Here is a 25,405-nt window from a genome sequence, read left to right as displayed (position 1 = left end):
TGGGTTTTCTTTAAGGGTAACCCAGATATTATGGAAGTGTTGGGTCATGAACCTCATTTTGTGTACAAAGCAGGGAGGAATTTCAAATATTTATTTGAACATACTTATATTGAATGCCCCTTGCCTTGGAAAGGAACAACCAAGTGTGGAACATGTAAACAATGTCCCTTTATTCTTGATGTGGATTCAATTAATATTAAAGGGACTTCACATTGGATTAGGTTAAGTAAAGGTAACTGTAACATCAAAGGTTTGATATACATTGCTGTTTGGTAAAACTGTAGGTGTTGGGTCTATACTATATGATCGACATTTGAAAATGTCAAGTCACCTTTACTCGACATGAAAATGTCGAACTCTGAGTTTGTCGAATGGCCAAATCACTGATTTCTTTCCAAGGGAAAGAAATCGGAAGGCCAACAAACAACATCACATAAAAACAAACGTATTTAAGTGAGGGGCTTCGGCCCCCGCACCCCTCTAATTAAATATTCTAACTCCGGGACCACACTACAGTCGGGGAAAGGGCAGGTGTGACAGAACTGTCAACTGATTTCTTTCCCTTTGAAAGAAATCGTTGATTTGGCCATTCGACAAACTTAGAGTTCGACATTTTCGTGTTATGTAAAGGTGTCTCGACATTTTCAAATGTCGATCTTCTAATATAGACCCGGGTGTTTCTATGTAGAGAAGACTGAGAAGAACTTTAAGAAAAGGATGTATGAGCACTTATATGCTATTTCCAGAGCAAACATCAACACCTCACTTTACAAGCACACTTTAGATTGCCAGGAGTTCACTAAATTTAAGTTTAGGATTTTGGAAGTTGTACCACAAAACCCAAGGGGAGGGTGGTGGGAAATTGAAATTAAGGGATTATTTTTGATAATTAAATTAAATTCCACTTGTCCACCAGGAATTAATGAAAATGTATCTCTTCTGACCGTATTGAAGAAGAGGACCTTAGACTTATAACCTAGTATTTAGGTCAAGTATAGTGGTCTTAAAGGATATATTTTATGTTGAAGATAAACATTTTCATATATAAGGGTATGCTAAATATATTTTGTTTATGTCTTTTTATGTTTTTTTTTTTTTAGTCTTTTAACAAACTGTTTTTACAAAATGATTTTATCTCAATTAAGTTTTATACTTACTGTCCCTTTAATTGTTAAGAATTAATGGAATGACTTGATTGTTGATTATTGTTCTTTACATGGAGAATCTTAATTTGTGTGTTTTGTTCTGAAGAAGTCCCACTTATGAGAAAGGATGAAAGCGCTTAACGTATTTAATTAAAGTTTCTTTTTTATCTCGCAATTTTGTTTTACTTTAAAGTCAACGGTCTGTTCCCGGTGTTGGAGCTTATGGTGTTTTTTTGGCCCCTGGTGCCTTTATTGTTTACAGTGTCAATAGTAGCTTCACTTCATCTTTCAAGAGTACAAACAAGAAGAAATCAGGTCAAGAAAATAATTTGCAGTACCAGAATTTCAGCCCGGTTGGTCCTGAAAGCCCTGGTATCAATGTTAGCAGCAGTAATCTTAGATCCTTTAGCAAGATTTTATATGAGAATTCTGCAATGGATGCTATAAACACAATGGTCAATTCTCTCTCAATAACTCAGGTACACAAAAAGTATCTTTCCTGGTGGATGCAGTCACAACAATTGTTGCAAAGTCATCCTTTCATTCTCCTTCAGCCCAAGGCCCTAGTGACCACAGACATTCCCAGATTCAATGGTGGGGGGCATTTTCTGGGGAAGACAGTCCAAGGCACTTGGTCCCCCGAAGAAACCAACTTGCATATTACTGTTCTGGAAATGAGAGTGGTGCTTTTGGCATTGCAAGCATTCCAAAGTTCTCTACCTCTCAGAACAATTGCAATCCAGATGGAAACATGTTGGTAGTTGGTACATCAACAGACAAGGAGGCACCAGATCAAAGTGACAGACATGATTTTCCATCAGTGGGGCCAGCCTTGCTGCAATGTTTTTCATCTCCCCTAAACAACAAGTGCAGCAACTTCTTTTCTCTAATACCCCCATCGAGGGAGTCACCAAGGGATGCTGTGCTCCATGATTGGTCCCCCAGTCTTGTGTATGCTTATCCCCAACTCCTTTAATTCCCAAATTCCTTAAGAAAGCAGACAGGTTAAAAAGCAAAGTTATCTTCATTGCACCTTACTGGCTTTGACAAATTTGGTTCACCTTCCTTTGGCCTCATCTTCTGTACCCACCCTGAATTCTGGATCCTACTTTAGCTATTCTATCTCACCTGACAGGCATGGTTTACTCGGACATCTCAAATCTCAATCTGACTGTATGCTTTCCGCATTTCCATTAGTAGCCAGGCAACCAATGCTTTCTTCACCTTTGCATTCTATACTGTTATCATCCCATATACCCTCTATGAGATTGGGCAGAGCAGAATCAGGTAGACCCTTTCTCAGCCCCCGATTAATTCTGTTCTTAAATTTTTAGTGAGTTGATTTAATGAGGGTGCTAATTCACCACCTATTAAAGTGCAACTCGCAGCCATCTCTAACTTTCATATGGGTTTTTAGAATTCCTCTCTGACTTCCTCTAAATAGTGCAAATCCTTTTTGAAAGATGCCCTTCTACTTAGACTTCCTAATAAAGATCCCATACCTCCAGGGGATTTAAATTAGGTACTGCAAGCCTTAACACATTCTCCATTTAAACCTGCAGCTAAATGTGATTTAAAATTTTTGACCTAGAAAATTATTTTAGTTGCGATTACATCTACTAGAAGAATTTCAGAATTTCAAGCATTATCTTCTAAGCCCCCATACTTGATTTTCTACAAGGATAGGGTTACTTTACATACCAATGCTTCCTTCATACCTAAGGTGGCATCAGAATCTAACATTAGCCAAACCATTAACTTGCTAATATTCTTCCCAAACTTTTCAAATAAAGGAGAATATATACTGTACTTACTGGATGTTCATAGGCAATTACATTTCTACTTGCACATAACAAAAGAAATTAGAAAGACAGACCTGATGTTTGTTTCCTTTGCACGTAACAAGTTGGATAAATCAGTTACAAAGGTAACTCTAGCCAGATGTTTGACAGATTATATAACATTTGTCTACAGCAAATTGAATCTCCCCTTACAAAAACCAATAAAGGCTCCTTCAACCAGCTATATGGCTACTTCCACTGTATTCCAGTTCAGATCATTCATGGATGATATAGGTGTAGCTGCAACTTGGTCAAATCCTCATACCTTTGTCACTCATTACCAACTAGATCTAGTTTGGTCTCCAGGGGAAGAGTGGCCTTTGTCTCAACTATACTCAGGAATATCCTTTCTTAGAGTCTATCTTGTAATTTAGGTAGCTGGGGACTCTGTCCCATCTGTTGAGGAATGAATGAAAATTGACATCATCATATAAAGAAGTTATGTACTTAGCATAATGTTCCATCTGTGTTATTCATTTTCATTCTTCCTCAACTCCCCACCCTCCATCTCTCACATATGACTTATGGAGGAATGAGACTTTTAGGAATACCATATGATCTGCGTGTTGAACTCCAGTTATGGCAATCCTTTTATAGTTTCCCTCTCTCTCAAGCTGTAAATAGGATCTGAAGGATGACAGGCATAGTGCATTATGGGTAGGAAAGGAGCTTGAGAGTTTGTTGTTGGCCACGCGCTACCGTAATGGCCGAGTCGGATATGAGCCCATCCACTGAGGAAGAATGTAAATAGATGACAAAGATGGAATGTTATGGTAAGTATATAACTTCTTTATCCCAGTTAGCTCTGTTTCCCATCACACGCCAACATTTGCTGTCTACCTGAGAAAACATTATTTTGAGTCTGCTTTGGGTACAAAAATACCCATGCAGGCATTTCTAAGCAAAAATTGTAAATCTTCTAGTGCCATACATACAGTGGATATAAAAAGTGTACACACCCCTGTTAAAATGCCAGGTTTTTGTGATACAGCATTCAGTTTTCTTGGGTAGGAGTCTATCAGCATGGCACATCTTGACTTGGCAGTATTTTCCCAGTCTTCCTTGCAAAAGCGCTCCAAATCTGTCAGATTGCGAGAGCATCTCTTGTGCACAGCCCTCTTCAGTTCTCCCCACAGATTTTCATTTGGATTTAGGTCTGGGCTCTGGCTGGGCCATTCCATTACTTTAATTTACTTCTGGTGAAGCCATTCTTTTGTTGATTTGAATGTATGCTTGGGGCCATTGTTGAAAGTTGAAATTCCTCTTCATCTTCAGCTTTCTATCAGATGCCCGAAGGTTTTGGGCCAAAAGTGACTGGTATTTGGAACTGTTCATAATTCCCTCCACCTTGACTAAGGCCCTAGTTCCAGCTGAAGAAGAGCAGTACCAAAGCATGATACTGCCGCCACGTTGCACTGTGGGGATGGTGTTCTTTTGGTAATGCGAAGTGTTGTTTTTGCTCCAAAAGTACCATTTGGAATTGTGGCCAAAAAGTTCAACCTTGGTCTCATCAGACCATAACACATTTTCCCACATGCTTTTGGGTGTCTTGATTTATTGTTTTGCAAATTTTAGCCAGGCCTGGATGTTTTGCTGTGTAAGAAAAGGCTTCCATCTTGCAACCCTACCCCATAGTCCAGACATATGGAGAATACAGGAGATTGTTGTAACACACAGTACACAACCAGTACTTGCCAGAAATTCCTGCAGCTCCTTCAGTGTTGCTATAGGTCTCTTCACAGCCTCCCTGAACAGTTTTCATATTGTCTTTTCATCAGTTTTGGAGGGGTGTCCAGTTCTTTGCAATGTCACTGTTGTCCCATATTTTCTCCACTTTTTGTTGACTGTCTTCTCTGTGTTCCATGGTATATTCAATGCTGTGGAATTTTTTTTGTACGCTTCACCTGGCTGATACCTTTCAACAGTGAGATCCCTTTGATGCTTTGTATGCTGTCTGCGAACCATGGTGTTGCTATAGCAGGCAACTGAGTAAATGTCAAGAAAATTCTACTAGTACAGCTGAACTTTATTTATTTATTTATTTTAATCAGTGTCTCTTTAATTGATGGCAGGTGTGTTCCCAAAAAGATTGAATGTTGTAATTAAATCACAAGGTGTTTCAACAAAGTATTAGTTTAAGGGTGTGCACACTTATGCAACCAGCTTATTGTACGTTTTTTATTTTTTATATTTTTTCCCCTAACTGATTTGTTTGTGTCTCAATTGAATTGTACAGGTAATAGGTCACATTAAAGGTGGGAAAAGTTATGAAATTATTTATTGTGGTCTCATTTTTTAATATCACAAAAGCCTGGCATTTTAACAGGGGCTATGTACACGTTTTATATCCACTGTATGTTCTCTCATTGTTTCCTTTGTGAATTGCTTAACCAGTCTCTCGTCCTAATCTTTTCTAACGTTCCCTGTTTGATTCCTATAGTTATTGTGCAATATTTTATGTGCCCTGTTATTTATCCATATTCTAACAACAGCTTCTGTTCTAGATTCAGCTAAAAACTCTAACAGAACACATCTTTCACTTAGGAGTCCCCTGTCCCTTCCCTTTCTCATTGTCTATACTCCGATATCAATCTTTGCTAGGGAAGGCAGTCTCTAGCCTGCAGTCCAAATGTCTTCTTGGTCACTTCCCATTCTCTTACCTTTCTTTCGCAAGTCATTTGCCCCAAATATCTTGGTTGTTTTGCCAGTAAATTCCAGCCCCTTCTTTTTTATTCTCTTTATCCCTAATTATAGTCATCCTTATTGGCAAAATTTCCTTTCTCCATTCTTATGTTGGCTTAGTTCTTAGAATACTTTCTGAATGTTATTCTCTTTAAAGATCTGCATCTAAAGTCCCGCTCTCCATATTTCATGAATTCCCCCCACTTCATCATCGTCCCTTTCCACTTTGAATTATAGCTTTCTGTTTGTGTTATGTATGAGAGATTTAACTGTGTAGCTCCAAAATATCCCTTCAAATCAGGTAATCCTAAACCAACTTGTCCTTTTGGAAGGATTAACTTAGCCTACGTGACCTTTGCTCTTTTTCTCTCCCAGATAAAATCTTTCAACTCTGTATTAATTACTGTCCACAACTTTTTCTCTGGTTGATAAAAATATGCCTGACCTGTATCACATAAGCTATCTTCTTGATAATTTTGCCAAGAAAAGTACTTGGGGCAGAAAGTATGGAAAATATTGGAAACCAAAGATGGTTTCTTAGAACTAGTGTAACAGAAGCTAAAAAAAGAAAATATCTGAAACCAGCACATCCAGGCTGCCATAACTAGCTTTTGGGGGGGGGGGGGTGCTACTGAGATGAAAAGGCCTTTACAATGGTGAGGTAAGCTGGGCTGGACAGACTCTTCATCCCTCAAACGAGCATAATCTGATGGTTAGCTGCTGTTGAGGTCTTCCTGGAAAGAAACGCTGACATCTTACAAGAAATTTCACTCTGGTAATCAGTATAATACTCCACAAAATTAAGTTTTACTTTAAAAATCTCCATGCCTCCAGTGACTTTCCAACCATTGTCCTCCTGTCAGTCAAACCATGGCTCGCATACCTTTAAGCAAGGCAAAGTTTACACAATATGAAATCTTTTGAGAACAAAGTGGACTAAGATGTGGTCAAACCGTAAGACTTGTTCCTCCACCAAATTAGAGGTCTTTACATCTCAAAGAAATAGTAAGCCAAGATCATCCATTTTATGGGTTGCAGGGGTAATAACCTTGGCAAACCCAGGGCCCTTTTCCAATGCATTGAAATTACTCATCATCAGCTAATCATCATTGTAAATGTTAAAGACTGTAAGAACCACAAGGTTGTGATGACACAGCAGAGTGCTGACGAGGAAGTTGGTGAAGGCCCGAATAACCTTCACCCAGAATGTAGCAGATCATAGTGATGAAGTGTGTCAAGTAGTTCCACAGTCTGTGGACAATTAAGATCCATAATGAAATATAGATGTTTCCAGTCTGGGAAGGGTCAAGCCAGATCCTTAGACCACTAGAATGATGACAGTCCTCCCTCAGTAGAAGGAGGAAAAAGGGGCAACGCTAGCAGCACAGAAGTTACCATGGCTGTCTGGATAACTCTTACACTGTCATCAGTGTAATAAGTTCCCCTTTGCATCAGAGAACATATGAGCTGAAAACTAAATGGCAGGGTAGAAGGAGTAATGACTTGCAAGTACAGAATGATAATGTATATAGAAAAAAAAGTTGATTGGAGCAAGTGAAATAATACAGTTGAGAAACAGTGACCAAACCAAAAGAGATCCCTCTTAGGAGCTCCACACTGGGTTTGCATGCAGTCAGTGGAGAAGAAGGCAACTGGACCAGACAGAACTGATAAAGATAAACACTGTGTGTGTGTTTGTTTTCCATGCAAGTTTATAGATAATCGGTGATCTTCCTCGGAACAGAGGCCTTTATTGTTGACTCCAGTTTTGTTGGTTCCAGTTTCGGCACCGACATCCACTTCGGCACCGATCCCTGTATCGGTGCAGACAATGACCTCAGCACCGATGACTTCTTTGGTGCAGACAACCGTAGTCCAGTCTTTCTCGACACCGTTGTCCTCGGTGCGATCTGATGAGATGGGCACCGAGTCTGCCTCTTCTGTGGACAGGCCTGTTTAGAAGCATTTCCGAACATGATGTGTTGCATCTTGTGGACCAGGTACTCTTGGCCAGAGGTATCCCACCTCTCAGGAGCTACCCTTCCTTGGGAGGTGATCACCCATCTCCATAGACCCCTTCTTATTCTCCTCCTTCATTGCCTTTGAAGTCCATGGATATAGCACAGTCTTCCCCTTCTGCAGTCCCCTTTATGGATCTCACTAAGGAACCGCAGTTGTCTTCATGGCAGGAAAGTTTTGCTACGACCCAGGATGTCAGCTGTGACACACATAACTTGCTGCTCCACAGCCATCCAGAGACTCTGAGTCGGCAGGCTGAGCCACTTAGGGGAGGGGTGACCCCTGCCCTAGACATACACTCCTCTTCGGGTGGACCAGCCTTCCAACTGATGGGAGAAGGCTTTCGCTGCTGCTGGTGATACTGGACTGCCTATACCTCCGCCCTCCTCTGGTACACTGGTTCCACAAGTCGCATCTAGCGGACTCTGGGTGCAAGGGCCACAGGACATATTCCCTCAGGAATCCCCTTTTCCGCTGTCTTCTCCAGCTTCTCCTGCCGAGGAGGTCCACCGGAAAAGTTCGTGTAAGAGGAAGCACATGGACTCCACAGAGGAGTCCCTCACTGAAGATACAGATCTCAATGAGGGGAAAGGATCCCCTCGGTCACCCAGTGAGGTATCCTTTGGCGATATCCTCAAAATCCTGAAACAGAGAGGTGACTGGCAGTCCTCTAATCCAACCTCTGAGGAATCTGTGTTCCTGCAAGCCTTGCGCACCCGGCCCCCTACCTCCTAGGTTACTCCACCTACCGATGAACTTTGTCCGGCTCATCGTGCAGCATGCTTGGAAGGCTCCTGATACCGTTTAAGTTATTCCCCGGAGGTCAGATAAGATCTTGTCCCCTCCTGCTTTGGATCCCTATTGGTCCAAAGGTCTTCCTGTGGATGCTTTGGTGGTGGCGGTCGCAAGAAAACAGGATCTGGCAGAAGAAGAAAGCCAGACTGTCCATCCACCTAACAAAGAGTCCCAGGGCCTGGATAGGATAGGGAAGCGCACCTTTGCTTCAGTGACCTTTGCTATCAGGTCCCTGAATTATATGGCACATTTCACCAGGCTTCAAAGGGATCTGGTTTCTGAGCTCTCTGAAACCTTGGCTGGTGCCGTGTCTGATGAGGACCGTGACAAAGTGGCCTCTCAGCTGGCCACCATTGAATCTATATATAACTCCTCTATGTGACTGATATCTCATGCATCAGAAGGAGCAGTTAGAGCAACAGGTTCAGCTGCGGTCTTGAGACGACACGCCTGGTTGCGCTTGTGCAACTTCGCGGAACCCTTTAAGTCTTCTTTTCTTAATGCCCCCATTGAGCCCTCCTCGTTGTTTGGGCCCAAAGTTAAAAGCACACTGGCCAGATGTGAACAGGACGGTAAGACCCTTTCTGCCGTAGATGTCTGTTATTCTTCCCCTCAACGTGCTTTTTCCCGAAACCAAAAGAGTGGGAAGATATGGTTCAAGAAATCTCATGGTCCTTTCCTTGACACACAGGCTGAGTTCTCCCCCAGAGGCAGAGGGGGAAACTCACAGGGAAGATGCTCCTTTCGGGGCAGAGGGGGACCTCGTAACCAGGGTTCCAGGGATTCTTTCCCTGGTCTATCCTACCAGCGCTCCTGAAGAGCGGCCCAACTCCTTTCCTCTGGAGGTGGTTGGGGGACGTTTCTCCTTGTACCCTTCTGCCTGGCTAACCATCACCACCGATTCTTGGGTACAAAGGATCATAACCAGAGGTTATCATATCCCCTTCGATCTTTGTCCCGTCCCTTCAAAAAATCTTCCCCACATTCCACCCAGTCAAAGGGAAGAAGCAGCACTAGAGATACAAAAGCTGCTAAGAAAAAGAGTCATCCAAATCGTCCCTCCAGACCAGATAAGATCCGGATTCTACTCAAGACTATTTTTGGTGCCAAAGAAAACCGGGGACTGGAGACCAATTTTGGATCTCAGTGTATTGAACAAGTTTGTGAGAGTACAAAAATTCTGGATGGTCACAATACAGTCTATCCTCCCGCTTTTGGAAAAAAGATGATTGGACGTGCTCTATAGATCTTCAAGATGCGTACTACCACATAAAGGTGGACAGGCCATCAAGAAGATTTCTGCGCTTCCGTGCGGGAGCTAGTCACTACCAGTTCGGAGTACTGCCCTTCAGACTCTCTACAGCCCCCAGAGTGTTCACAAAGTGCATGGCAGTTGTCACAGCTCACTTGCGACTTCAAGGATTCCAGGTGTTTTCATACCTAGACGACTGATTCATTTCCACCCCCACCAGACATCTAGTGGAAAAAGCCCTGGCATACTCTCTCCTCGCTGCTCAAAAGCTAAGCATAACCATAAACTGGCAGAAATCCAATCTCACCCCATCTCAGCTGACAGAATTCATAGGGGTTATCTTGGACATAAAAAACTGCAGAGCTGCTATTCCAGAGCACAGAATTTTAAGGATAAAGCAACAACCAATTCCAATCCTTTCAAAGGAAAAATCCACGGCTCACTCGGTTCTACAGCTGTTGGGTTCCATGGCAGCCTCCATCACCATTTTTCCCCTGGCCAGGTTTCACATGAGGCTTCTACAATGGCTGCTGCTCACCCAATGGTATCCTTTTGAGCATCCTCTTTCAGCCATGATTCGAGTAACTCACAGGTGCAAACAGGATTTAAATTGGTGGATTACACACAATCTCTCACAATGGTCTCACCCCTTCTCCCCCCAGCAACCCAAGGCCACAGTGACCACGGACGCCTCCCTGATGGGGTGGGGGTGGGGGGCTATGTCAGGGACAGACAGTCCAAGGCACTTGGTCCCAACTGGAGGCCCATCTGCATATAAATGTTCTAGAGCTGAGGGTGGTACTTCTGGCATTGCAAGCATTCCATCCCCTGCTGCCATCTGGGACAACTATGATTCAATCAGACAACATGGTGGTGCTCTGGTACATCAACAAGCAAGGTGGAACCAAATCCTACCCCCTTTGTCAAGAGGCCATGAGGATATGGCAATGGGAAATGGCTATCAACTGTTTTCTTCTAGCAACGCACATTCCCGGGAGTTCCAACGTGATAGCAGACAGACTCAGCAGGTGCATTCTTCAACCTCACGAGTGGTCCCTGAATCCCTTGATAGCAGCGGAGATCTTCCACCGCTGGGGCCGTCCTTGCTGCGACCTCTTTGCATCCCCGACCAACTACAAATGCAGCAACTACTTCGCCCTGATTCCCCCTCCAGGACAGTCACCCAGGGATGCTCTAGTCCATGATTGGCCCTCGGGACTTCTTCACACATTTCCACCCTTTCCCCTCATTCCCCAGTTTCTGAAGAAAGCCCGGTGGTTGAAGAGCAAGGTGATCCTCATAGCACCATATTGGCCTTGACAGATTTGGTTCCCCTTCCTTTGGCCTCACCTACTAGATCGACCACGGATGCTCCATCCAATCCCGGAGTTGATCTCACACCCACCGAACCTGATTCATCTCAACTTGAACAGCCTGAAGCTCATGGCTTGGCTACTCCACTTCCCTTGATTGCCAGGCAGAATGATCTTTCTTTACCAGTACGTGATATTCTCATTGCTTCTCATAAGTCTTCCACTAGAATTACTTATCTGAGCAAGTGGAAAAGATTTACCTGTTGACTGAAAGATAAACAAGTAGAACCCTTTTCAGCACCAGTGTTGATAATACTAGACTATCTGGCCGACCTGTTTCAATCGGGTCTATCGGCCTCTACCATTAGAGTTCATTTGGCTGCAATTTCTAATTTTCATGAGGGCGTCCAAGATTCTTCTCTTATGTCCCATAAGTTGTGCAAGACCTTCATAAAAGGTGTGAATCATCTGAAGCCACATTTTAGAGAACCTATTCAACCATGGGAGTTATCATTAGTCTACAAGCTCTGACAGTTGCACCTTTCGAACCAGCCTTTTCTTGCGACCTCAAGTATTTGTCATGGAAAACCTTGTTTTTGGTCGCTATTACTTCTGCCAGACATATTTCTGAACTTCAAGCTTTATGTATCAAGAGTCCATTCTTGATTTTTCATAGAGCTAGAGTGTCTCTGAGAACTAATCCGTTATTTCTGCCTAAAGTGATCTCTGAAATGTCCATTAATCAAGCCATTGAATTGTCAGTTTTCTTTCCCAATCATTCAAACAGAGGACAGTGTTACATACCCTAGATATACACAGGCAAATCAGTTTTTACTTAAACAGGACTAAACCCTTTCATAAATCTGACCAGTTATTTATGGCCTTTTCTGGACCTAGATTAGAATCTGCTGTTGTTAAGGTCACATTAGCTAGATGGTTGAAGGACTGTGTGACCTTTATTTACACACAACGTAATATGTCATTGCCTACTACCACAAAAGCTCATTCAACAAGTTCGGTGGCAACTTCTGCTGCCTTCCATGCCAGAGCTTCTTTACATGACATCTGTGCAGTTGCAACTTGGGCTACGCCTCATACCTTCATCAATCATTACAAATTGGATTTGGCCTCCAGGGGAAGAGCATCTTTCGGTTCTATGGTGCTCAGGAATGTCCTTCCATGTGAGCCTCCCAGGAATAGAGGTAGCTGGGGACTCTGTCCCATACGTAAGGAATGAACAAGGATTAACAATATCAGATAAAGAAGTTATGCCATACCATAACGTTCCATCTGTATTGTTGATCCTGGTTCAGTCATTACGACCCTCCCTCCTTCCCCCTCCTGTGGTTTCTAGTGGATCTCACCATCCAGTTCTCTTAGGTTATTTGACTAGAGGTAGCCACTACCTTCTTTAACTTGCAAACTCAATCTGAGGTAACAGGGAGAGGGGGATTGTGGGTAAGAGTTTAGCTCGAGAGTTTGAAGCTGACGCGAGCTTGGAAAATGGCTGGCTTGGTTCCGAGCTTGGAACCGATACCCATGCCTAATGACTGAACGAGGATCAACAATACAGATGTGACGTTATGGTAAGACATAACTTCTTTTTATAACTGGCTACTTGTATCCATTGCCTCCCACAAGAATACCAAACTATATCTCACTGTAGCATATCTACCATCTGCCTCCTCACTCTCCAAACTAAATAACCTTCTAAAAGAAATAACGTGTCCACAAAAATACCACAATTTCATAATACTTGGGAGACCTCAATTTCATCCTCTTTTGTCCCATTTTCAATTACTTGAATAATCTTCTAATACAGTTCAACCTCACCTAGCTCATACCTCAGCCTACTAGACCCAACCTCAGTACATCACTACTCCATCCTAAATACCGTATTAACTAACAAACCTTCTGTTTTCTAAAACATCACCATCCATTCACCATCTTTCAGTGAACACTGCCCTATTAGTATTCATATCCATCATCCATCTGTAAACATAGCCCTAAAGCTCACATCTTCCTGTAGTAAATCTCAGAATAACATTAAGAAACTTAAATCTGCTCTTTTCTTAATTGACTGGTCACCAGTTTTGAGCTCATTTGACACTAACACTGCTGTAGAATTACTCACCTAGCATAGAGCATACTAATTAACCGCTCTATCCAAGAAAGTATTGTTCCTCAAATCTGGAAAAAAAGCTTACATCATTCCGCTACACAAAGGTGGTAACAATACTAACATTACCAATTTCCGTCCCATAGCCATCCTGTCTCCCCTTTCAAAAGTCCTAGAAAAATGTATCCATCTACAGCTCCTTCCCCATCTTCTGGACAACAATCTATTAACTCCCACACAGCACGGATTCAGACCCCATCATAGCACCATGACCGCTCTCCTATCCCTCCTTGAAACAGTGAATAAAGCAAGAGATTCTGGCTTCACTGTATCTACCATCCTACTCGATCTCTCTACAGCCTTCGACACTATCTCTCATAACCTACTTCTTACTAAGCTATCTAACCTAAACCTTACCCCCTCTTCCCTACATTGGTTTACTAGCTATCTCTCTAATAGGCAACAAGCCGTCAAATGGAAAAAAGCCACCTCCTCCTTCCTCAACACTCCTACAGGTGTTCCACAAGGTTCTATTTTAGGTCCGCTCCTCTTCAATATCTTTATTAATGACTTCTACCACTCTATCCCCCTTGCAAACATTATTCAATATGCAGACGACTCCACAATCATTTGTGCTTCCTCTTCTATCCCAACTCTTCTAAAACTCACCCAAGACTCTTTCACCACCACAGAACAATGGATGAAAGACAACCATCTTGCACTCAATGCTGCTAAGACTAAACTTATTTATTTTATTTATTTATTTTACATTTGTTGACCGGGCTAGTCTAGCTGGATATATGTCCATTTTCAGTAGAGGCCCGGGGAGAAAAGCTCCACACAAAACATAAATGAACAGACTTGTTAATAAAAACATACAATAAAATAGAAATAAACATCAACTTGTTAATTAAATCAACATACATTATGGAACTCAAACAGTTAGAGATCATGCATAAGTTCGATCAGATTCAAAACAATTTTACCTAGTACATAAAGGATGTGCAATATGGCATTTGCCATAGAGATAATGGTTAAAGCTCAGAGGGGTGGAGAAGTAGAAGGAGAAAGTGAGATAAATAATAGTGATGGGACAGGAGTCAGGAAATGAGAGAGGAAAAGAAGGAAGACAGTCAAGAGGAGGTGAGAGAGCATAGTAGGACAGCAAGGGTGAAGAAGCAGGGTAGATGCTAAATATTAAGCAAACAGAAGGGTTAAAGGTACAGAGTGGGTGGGGAGAGGGAAGTTACCCTGGAGTAGTACAGGAACAAAGCCAGTGGTTATGGAAGTACAGTTTGATTTGTTTTTTGAAGAGAGGTAGGGATGAGATTAAAGTTAAGTCTTTGGGCAGCAAATTCCATGCCCTGCCAACAGTGTTTGTGAAAAGGGAGTCACCAGCTACGTTATGGGCCTTTATGGGTTTGGTCATAAGTTTACAGGAGGAACGAAGAGAGGTGAGATTGTTATAAGGGAGTATAAGTTGTGATAGAATAGGGGTGTTATTAGGTTGGTACAGTAGTTTGTGGGCAATTGTGAGTTGTGAGATAATAAGATAGTTTTGTAGTTCCAGCCAGCCTAAGTGTTTCAGATTAAGGCAGTGATGGGTTCTAAAAGGTTTACCAGTGGCGAAGCGGGCAATGTTATTGTAGCAGGTTGCTAGTTTGTTTAGGTTAGATATGATATTTACCCCCTCCAAAACAAATAACTTTGATAGATCTCTGTTCACTATCACCAGCCAAAACAACACATCTCTTGAGCTGGTATCTGAAGCCAAACTACTGGGTGTCCAAATTGATGACAAGCTCAAATTCAACTCCCATCTGCTACTAAATATAAAAAAAACTCACCAAAAATTGGACTTGCTCTACCATCACAATCGGTTCCTCACCTCAACTACCAAAATTACTCTCTCTACCACATTTCTCCTTCCCTCCCTTCTCTATGGTGCCCCTCTTCTTACAAACCTACAATCTTCTCTGAAAACCAAGCTGTCCTCTTGTTACAATAAAATAGCCAGATTCGCCACCAGTAACAAATTATCCACCCATCACTGCAAACCTCTCCTCCAACTCAACTGGCTAGAGCTTCCTAACTACCTCTCCTACACTCAGCTCACCTATGCACATAAACTCATTTTCCAGCCATCCCTCTGTCCCTCTCTCTCATCTACCTTCAAAATGCAAACAACTCAAAGACTTCTAAGATCTAATAATCAAAACTTCATAGAAGTTTACAGACCCTTACACCCTCCTGGACAAAACCTCCTGTCCTTCTCACTAGCACGCCTATGGAACTCCCTTCCCCCCTGCATTCGAACCATTACCAACCTACCATCCTTTAAAAAATCCCTACACTCTCATCTAAAATCCTCTTGGGAATGTTCCTGTACACATCCCTCATAACCTACTCTCTACTCCCAACACTTCTCCTCTTTTCCTTTTTCTCAAAACCTAACCAGCAAATTCATGCTGGCTTCTAGCATATAACTCCTTATTTGTACCTTGCAATCTTAAAAAAATTTTTTTTTTTTTTTTGGTCTACTTATAACCAGAATTTCTACAATGTTTTTTTTTAATTTCTCATGTAAACTATGTGCGTAACATAACCTTTGTATAATCTGTATGTGGACTATAATCTTTGTATTATCTGTATGTGGAGCTTTTCTCCCCAGGACTCCGTTGAAAACGGGTTCTTTAGGCCCAATGGACTATCCTGGTTAAACAACTGCAAATAAATAAATAAACCTGTACACTGACTGACCTGCAAAACTCCTGCTTCCCAGTAATCCACAGACTATACAAACCTAAACCAAACATCTGCTTAACCTATGAACTTAAAGCTCTTACTACTCCACTACAAGGCATGGCATTCTTGGAAAGTACTTCTTGCTACTATAAACAAGCAGTGCTACACACAGCTATGCAACCTTGCCAAGTAAGTTATATTTTATGTAACATTTGTTTACTGGGAAATTCCAATTGAGACAGAACCCATTTTCAGCAGAGGCCCAGGGAGAAATGTTCCAGACACATGTTTTTGTAATGTGGGAGGAAACCAGAGCACCTGGATGAAACCCAGATGAATGCAGGGAGGCCTACTCTACGTAGAAGACACCCCAGCTGAAGATCTAACTGGAGAATCTAGCTGTGATGCGACAATGTAAACCTCTCCACCACTGTGCTGCCTATATATATATGTCATCATAAAACTCACTTGTTGAAATCATACCAAACCTCATTAATAAAATCACCCAAAAACTTCTGGAAAGAGGTCAACCATCTTACAGTATAGAAGAGCCTTCCCTCCATGAATTCCACATCCTTTCAACTTTCTGCCTCTGATTTCCTTTGTCATTTCAGCAACATTCCTAGCCCTTTCTCTAGCCAGTCCCAAAATGCACTTAACACTGTCCATACATCCCTTCATTCTACTTCTGAACTATCATATCCAAAGACATCTAGCCTGTGGTTGAACAGATTAAACTTGATAGCTCCCCTGGTATTGACAACATTCACCCATGGTTTATTTGTCACTGTAGAGATGTTGAAATACATCTGCAACCTGTGTATTACACTTAATGTTATGCCTAATATCTGGAAGAATGCCATTGTGAAACCTCTCCCTAAGAACCCCCCAATTCATCAGACTTTTTGCCCATTTCTATTCTCTTTACCTTAGGGAAAATTATGGGAAATTTACTTTATTTGTAACTCACTCAGTACTTCAACCAATACCACCTTCTCTCTGAAAAGCAGCATGGCATTTGGTCTGATTGCAGTACATCCACTGCTATCTGAACACTCAGTGATAGCATTCTTCTTGAAATGGACAAGGGCCTAATTACGGGAGCAATTTTTATTGAACTTACCAGAGCCTTTGATTTTATTGATCACTCAGTTTGCCTAGACCATCTCACTGAAATAGGCATTAATGATGACGCACTACCCTGATTCAAAAACTCTCTGTCTAAACACCGCTTCTTAGTAAATTTCATGTCATCAACCCCTGCATCAGTGCCTTTGCATAAGGGCATCCTCCAAGGATCTATTCTTGCAACTCTCCTGTTTTCTATCTAAGCTAACAACTTTCTTATGACTTACTCCACGATCTTCTAATGCTCTGTGCTAATGACATGGTCCTATACTGCTCCATCCATTGTGTTTCTTCTCTTGAACTCAAGCTTCAGTCTGATTTTCATGCCCTTTTTCAATGGGTCAGTGTTAAACAATTACTGCTAAACTCCTCTAAAACAAAAAAATGCTTTTTGTCACTAGGCAAAAACTCACTTCTATCTCCAAGCCTCTAAAAACATTTCATCATCTTAATAACACTGTTGAAAATGTCACTTCATTCAAATACCTAGAGGTTTGCTTGGACCTCTTCCTAAATTTCTAACTCCACTTGAACTGTACACACAAAAAATCAACTCTCTCCTGTTCTGGGCTAATAGTATACCACCCTTTTCTATCCAAACCCTGTAGAAATGCCATATGTAAAGATATCTTACTGGCTGATCTAGAATATAAAAGAAATATATCTATCAATGCAGTCATTTTCAGATGCCATTTGCAGATTCACCAGTCTCTCCCCAGGAAATGAACATTACTGCAAAACCACTGAAAATGTTAACTGTCTATTTGTGAAATAACATGCTTTCTACTTGCCTCTCACTATTTAGACTTAACAAGAATGACACCTTCCCTCGACTAGCTTCCAGACTTTCAGAGATTCCCCAATATACAATGTTAGACATCTTAACCACTCATGTCTTCTCCTCCAAACCCCCCAGACTAGGCTTCACTGCACAGACCATGCTCTCTCAATCCATGGTCCCAAACTGTAATTTCTCTCTTCTTTTCTTAAAGGTCTTTCATTTACCCCATTTTCCATTAACAAATAAAAGCACGTTTTAAGACTGTAGAAAAATGCCATCTGCTATCTCTCTGGTCACAGAACGTAACCTCTTCATTCCCTTCTTTTGTCTACATACCCTGCTCTTACTGTATTTTTGATTGTGATTCTTTCAGCGTGCCAATTCTTTTGCCACTCTGTATAATGCAAGTATATTCTATGTTTTTTCATCTGTTTGTATATAATGTGAGTTATCTATTGCATTTATACCCTGAAAGCAACTATGGTCACTTTGTATATGATATATGTATATATTGCATTGTCATTTGCTCTGCATGTAATGTCATGTATCTATTGTGTTTTCCCTGGGCTGGCACTGAAATGGGTCAAATAGAATCAGTGCTCTACCCGGTTTAACAAATTCAAAAAAATAAATGAAATATGCGCAAGTGCATGTTAAAGTAATATGTAGCTTTTGACTCTATCTTGTAAAGGAGAAAATAGACTTGTGGGTGCTGTTTTTTGTATGTATTGAGTTAATGGAAGATAAGTTGCTGCTTGTCCTTTTAAAATACAGTAAGCTTTCCAGGTTATGTTCTTTACAAGACTCTGAAGAGAACAAAGTTTGATGCCTATCACAGAGCATTCTTATACTTTAATGAAACATTTCCAGACACACTTTGAGCTGATGCCAGGTTTTGGGGTTGCTCATTTTGTACCTGTGCCTACTTATTTTAGAGTATAGGGATGATTTTGTATGTGTATTTGGAGATCATGCAATTCTACCTATTAGAGCTTGCTGTTTTTATAATCTTGTGACTGGTGCCATCTAGTGGTGAAATATTACACTGGCTGGTAGTCTGCAGCTTGCATTTACTACTTTGTGAGACTGAACCAGCTGAAAACAAAAGTACTTACAAACAAGATGAAGCCATTAGAGAGAAAAATGAAATCAACATTTCAATTTACTGTTATAAGGAATATAACACGACTGTATTTTCTGTGATATCCTTCTGCCACCCTCTAAAAGGACATTTCTTTTTTCACAGAGGCCCTGTGGAACCACTCCACCTTTGTTTATTCAAGTAGCCGATTCCTTGTTATATTCTTAACCTAGACTTGTCACAAAATACATCAGCTTCTAATCTTGTAGCCCTGAGATGGTTTTAGGATCACTGCTAGGAAAATGGCCATACACTTCCATCAAGTTAGCTGTTTTAATAAACCATATGTCATTTTAACTGTTGAGTTTCCAAACGTCCACAAAACGTGAATGCAATTTATTCAGTAAGATTGTTCTAAATATGTCTTCAGCTGACAAAAATATTAAAGGAGATTTGAGCAATTGAGTTGCACAGTCAGATGCAATATTTAAGTCAGCTAAATTCTTAGATTCTTTTTTTGTATTGTACAATGATTTCCCCTGCCAAGTAAGCCAGATTGAATTACTTGTACAGCTAAAGATCAAATATATAGCACACATTTTGGGACATTATCCTATGGCCTTGCTACCCAGTGTCTAAGGGCATCTAGGAGTTCTTGGCTGTCTACATTCCATCTTTCTTTTCCAGGTTTGTCCTAGCTGCCACTCCCCCTCCCAGCATGGTGATGCCCACCATCCTTACCCTCTTTGAACTATGTCACTAGCCTCTGCCAGAGTTCATAGCTGGGAACACCCATGTAACCACTTACGCTCCTCGTGATGAGCAGTCCCCTCTTTCAGTCATCTGATCCCCCAGCTGAAGTCAACTGTGCTGTAGTCAGGGCTTTATCCCTCTAATCTACTGGAGTGGCATGTAGCACATGTAATGGAAAAGAGACATTGCTACTTTGGCAAGGTTACCTGACTTCGTCAAGATGCCCTCAAGCATGACACATTACTAAGAGAATCCTGTTAGGCTCCTTGAACCCTCCATTGGAATCCTGAGATTATGCCTTGCCAAAAGGACTAGCATAAGTATTTTGACCAAATGAATTTAGTAATAATGAAGGGATGCATGCTTTTCACACTTATAGGGTTAACAGGGTTAGTCCCTGTATTTTTAGAACTCTGTAGCTTGCATTCCTGATAGTTTTGGTATCTGTCATTTAGATAATTTTTCCTTACACTGTGATTTACTGTTCAAATCTTTGTATAATAAAACAAGTTCACTGCATTATTCTTCATGTATACTTTTGTTCTCACATGTAACTTTCTTTCTCTTTACTAGTGTATTGAAGCGGTGTTTTCTTTTTTTCAACCCTGGGAAAGGATTTCTACCTCAGCAAGATTCTACCCAGTTGGCAAAATGTAATAACACATAGGGCTCACTCATCACTAATTCCCAGTTGAAATTATTTTATTACTGTTCGGAGCTTCCAGAAATCATTTTCAGTTATGGTAGTTTCTTATCACTGAAATATCTTTATCAGGCTGTCTTTGTTCTGAGAGAGCACTGCTTTGTCAAACCTGTACAATTATAATCAATCACGGCGGTCAGTGTGAATGTGCCACCCTCCTTTCTCTTGTTAACTCTGAACAGGGCAAGCTACTACTGCTTATAGTATTACAGAGGACATATACCCCATTCTCTGTTAATCATACTTCTTCCATGGTTATACAAACATAACCTAAGTCTCCCCCATCCCTATGCTGGAAAGACAATATTTAGTGTATACTTCTGATCCTTTCTCTCAACGGAATCTGTTGACAATAGAAGAGTAAAGAATGACAACATCTAATCTCAAACATATGTTTGTTTGGATTTAACATTTCACCATACTGGTAAGAAGACAGCATTGACTTTTACCATCGGTTTACTATCATTTTGTTGAACGACACTTATGATGCGGATTCCAAAATCACGTAATCACATGGATGACTGGTAAAAACAGTGAACCACATCCTTCCAAATGCGTAAAACCGAAAGCAAGGAAGTGATTGGCTATTGACTTGATCAATAATTTTAAAGCAACATTCAAACTGGTTCGAATGTTGTGTTTACCATTTTCGACATATGGTAAAAACGATGTTCACAATTTCAGACATATGAGTTGATGAAATGACTCAAATATGTTGCGAATTTCATCTAAATGATAGTAAACTGTTGCCATCACATAATAATTGAGGGCAGAGTCTCATCTGCACATGCATCATCTCTATAGTCCAGAAGCATAGGTTCATAGGTTCATAAGTTAGTACTAGGCTAACTGCCCTTGCAAGCCATTTTAAGCCTAGAAAATCATCCCCTGTGAGATTCAAACCCTGTACCTTGTGGTTGTAAGGCAAACACCTTAACCATTAGGCTACCAAGGCAACATAGTCCAAAATACCCTGTAATTAGGTGGGTGACAGTTTGATGAAGTGTGTAAACCCAGTAGTGTTGACCAGTTGTATGGAAGTTTCCTAATTTTTATTGTATTGTCTAATTCTGACTAGTTATTTACTTAACCAAAGTTTACTCACTTGGTTCAGGACAAGGTTCTAATGTTCTCATCTCACGACTATACAAACATAAAAGCCTCTATGTCAGGTCTTTTATTTTTATGAAAGAAAGAATATTCGAAAGTATTGGGATTCAGTGTTGAACACACTCATTGATGACCATGCATAACAGATGGAGAGCTGAGAATAGAAACTAAATACTGGAAATTGAAGAACATTTATAAGCTGGCCATGAAACTTACGTTTACCATTTATGTGAGAAGGATGTGTTGAAGTGAGACTAGTTTTTCTGTACTTAAAAATTAAGAGCTTCACCCTACATTCAGTTGAAATCAAATAAATTCTTAGGTTTGCACATGAGATTATAAATTGTATCAGACCATAACTGGTGATACATAAAATATCTGGCATACAGTACAGATAATGGTGATTTTGTGATGATATTACTGTGTCCTAAATTGTTGAGATAAGTAATTCAAAAATAATGGCAGTTGGTAAAATCAAATCCATAACTAAGATGTGCTTCAAGGCCAGCTAGAAAGAACATTTCACATATCAAGGATACAGTGCAAAGTAAGAGGAAATACCATTTCCAAAATAAACACACATGATCAGGGATGTTAACAAAGACACACAACTGTCAGAGTAAGTCAAGTCAATTTTAATATTTATTAATTAAAAAGGCGATAATGCTGACCAGTAAGAGAGTCAAATAATACTTTTTATTTGGTCAGGACTTTGTAAATGATAGAATGGATGTTTAACAGTGAAATTAAAAAAATGCGTACATGTTTGCAATACAGTTGTTTTGATGATGTGAAACTGAGTAAGTAAGTGTTTAATGTTATTTTGTGTCTCTGGTATTTGTAGGATCTTCTGGAAACATTAGTCAGCTCAGAGGTTGTGTTGATGCCATTTGCTGCATTGCAAGAAGACTGAATGATGGATTTAATTCATTTCCTAGTACTTTCCAGCCTACGACAGGCAGCACACAAACCAACATATGCAACTCTGGTGCAGAAGGAAGCAAAACTGATTTAGCCAAACTTGATGCTGTTGCAAAGTCAGTATGTAGCTTTTTAAGTCAGCTGCTGGGAGGAGTAAAGGATACTCCTGAGGATTCCCTGAATAATAGTGGGCATCATTTAATGCACAACAGAAAACTTCATGAAACAGACAGCAGTGGATTATCTTCAAGAAACAGAATAGTTCCAAAGCATATTTATAAATTTGTGTCAGAAACTTGAAACTTAGATATGGTTTCTTCTGATGACTTTCACTGGGCTTAAATAAAATGGCTGCACTTAACATTCACACTCTGCGGGTCACTAAGAATGTTTTGTGCATCTGAAAAGACTCTGAAGTGAATTATTCTTGCTGTCTATCTTCAATATTCACATCATCTTTTTAGGTTTTCCTGCAGAATTTTTCTTAAGGTGATTGTTTGCTTGTTGCATTTTTACTTATGGTCACTTTGTGATATATAGTCATCATCATATGGTAAGTAAAGGTGTGCAGAATGTGGTGTAAGTTCCCTCGTCACATAATGGAAATGGTCAGTATTTTCACCAAATGGAAAGGAACAATAATTGGTATATATGTTGAGTGGCAATCTATACATTTTAATCACTGCAGAATCAACAGCTTCAGATGGTAATGTAAGTCTTTCCATTCCCTTTTCTCTGAGGTGCAGTGGAAACAGCACAAAAGGCTTCCATAAGCCAAATGGGGGAAAAAACTTTAGTGAAACTCTGATGAAGTCCGGATCACTATGGAGGAAAGTGCTCAATTTTTTGGTTTTATTTTTATTGTTTAAATAAAGTTTATGGTTATTTTTTATTGGAGGAGCCATTTTCATTCAACTATTATTTAGTCTGGACGTTTCACTAAAGCTTTTTCTCCCATTTGGCTTACAGAAGTTACAGCAAGTTTCTGCTTGTGTGGTCAGACATTCTGGGTGGCCTGGCTAGATTCTTGATCAGTTGCTAATGTTCTGAGCTTCTGTATCATTGGTGAACAGTACAAAAGGCATAGCTCTGTTCTGTTGGCTTGTAGTTACAACATAACAGGTGGCTAGTGAACCCCTGTCACTGGTATCAGCAATCCTTAGCTGGAATTTAAAGTTTATGACTAGGAGATTGAAGTGGTTGGCATAATGCATCATTACGTGCTTGCATGTCAGTTGTTCTTAGCCAGGAGTTCAGCCTGGTCTGTATGCATTTTGGACTGCAGAATCGGGTGCTTGTGATATCACCTTTTGATAAACTCTTATCAGTCAAAGAATATTAATACTTTTCACTTATCTCTACTCAGGTATTTTAATCACAAGTTATTTTGCAACTATCAGGTTTCACAATATTCATAACTGACAAACAGCCAATAATCATGTTTGTATAAATCAGTCAGTAACTGAGTTGTGTTTACTACTGTTGCCAGCTTTTATTATTATTATTATATTCTTTTTTTTAAACACGTTTATTGAACTATCACTTGTGAATTGGCAAACGTACATTTATATATTTATTTATATTTATATATACCCTTTTGGTATGCACCTCACAAGACATCTATAACAACTGGAAAGGCCACAGAAATACCTCACAAAGAAGATTTCCAGCCTCAAACAGATGCCCTATGCAGCCCGTCTCAAAAAACTCCAGCTTTACTCTGTCGTATATCACCTACTCAGAGGCGATCTCTGCCTAACATACAAAGCTAGTTCAAACCCAGAGCTGTTGGACATGCTCCACTTAAAGAAATCCCAATCCTTCCAAGCTACATACTCTAGAGACCTAAACCTTGTCACCACAATAAACAGAACATGCTGGAGGGATAGATTCCTGTCCCAGAGACTTCCCATACTCTGGAACAAACTACCTATCTATATCAAACAAAGCTCCTCATTAGCACTCTTCAAGAAAAATCTTGATGATTGGATAGGGGATAGGAAATTTACCCCGGGGATCACTTCTGTGGCTCTGTTTGACAGGGGCACAGGAAAATAATTTTCTTGGGTGTAAAAAGCCAGGGTACCATTTGGCTAGGCTTATATAGGCCCTAGCCTAGTACCTACCTATGAACCTATATAAAATTAATCAAACCATATTAACAATTTCACATTTACAAACATTATACATCACATATATTGTCCTGCACCATATAACCAAAGCAACCTTACACAAATTATTCAGTTCCTGCCTTCTCTTAAACCCCATTCTTCCTCCTAAACATTTTTCTGCATGTATTGTTTCTACAATTTCTATTTTTTTTCTATGTAATTTAGTCATACCCTGTTTGAAAGGTCCCATTTTCTGTTCTTTTATCTCTGTTACAGTACTTACAGTATTCACTACTTCAAGTATAGTTGGTTTAGACTTTGTTTTCCATTTTTAGTGATTTTTTTTTTGGCAGCCACCAAAATTAAACCTAACAAGGCCTTACTATGTCTGGGCAATTCAGATCCTGTATCCCTGCTTAAAAAAAAAATCATTTTCTTAGTTACAGTCATTTACTCGCCCACTATTCCTAACAAGAGTGCTCTGTGGGGAATTTTTAATGTCTACTGATTCATTACACTGAGAACATATGCTACCAAGTACCTCTTTCTTCATCATTACTCCTTCAAAATTTGCCATCTACTTGAGAAAAAAATTATTTGGAGTCTGCTAGGGGTATAAAAGTATCTATGCAAACACTTCTGGGCAAAAATCCTAAATCTTCTAGATTTTGTTGCATATTTAGGAATTGTACATATGTCCTTCCATTGCTGTTTTTGTGAATTGCTTATTTGATCTGTTTTCCCACCTCCTCTGATGCCCTACTAATTATCCCTTTAACAGCAGCTTGTTTTTTAGATTCAATTAAAAACTCAACCAGTGCAGGCCTTTCATGTAGGATTCCCCTATCCCTTTCTCATTGTCTGTACTCATATCGATTCCTGATAAGGAATGCAGTCTCTAATCTG

At 40.3% G+C, this 25,405-nt stretch overlaps 1 protein-coding gene across 1 annotated transcript in view; it reads left to right on the top strand.

The window, feature by feature from the left end:
* The window catches only part of KIF14 (kinesin family member 14), a 2,369,812-nt gene extending 2,347,097 nt beyond the window's left edge, over window positions 1-22,715 (top strand). The window contains exon 30 of the mRNA XM_044086046.1: window positions 22,312-22,715. Within this exon, the coding sequence (XP_043941981.1) occupies window positions 22,312-22,688 (377 nt within the window). The 3' untranslated portion in view covers window positions 22,689-22,715. The remainder of the gene's footprint in view (window positions 1-22,311) is intronic.
* Window positions 22,716-25,405: the final 2,690 nt, after the last annotated feature.

This window comes from Protopterus annectens, chromosome 10.part0 (assembly GCF_019279795.1).
Source record: "Protopterus annectens isolate FY-2018-M chromosome 10.part0, PAN1.0, whole genome shotgun sequence".
In the NCBI taxonomy this organism is placed as follows: Eukaryota; Metazoa; Chordata; order Ceratodontiformes; family Protopteridae; genus Protopterus; species Protopterus annectens.
Note: the sequence above shows the minus strand (reverse complement) of the source record. Positions and strands in the feature narration are given on the sequence as shown.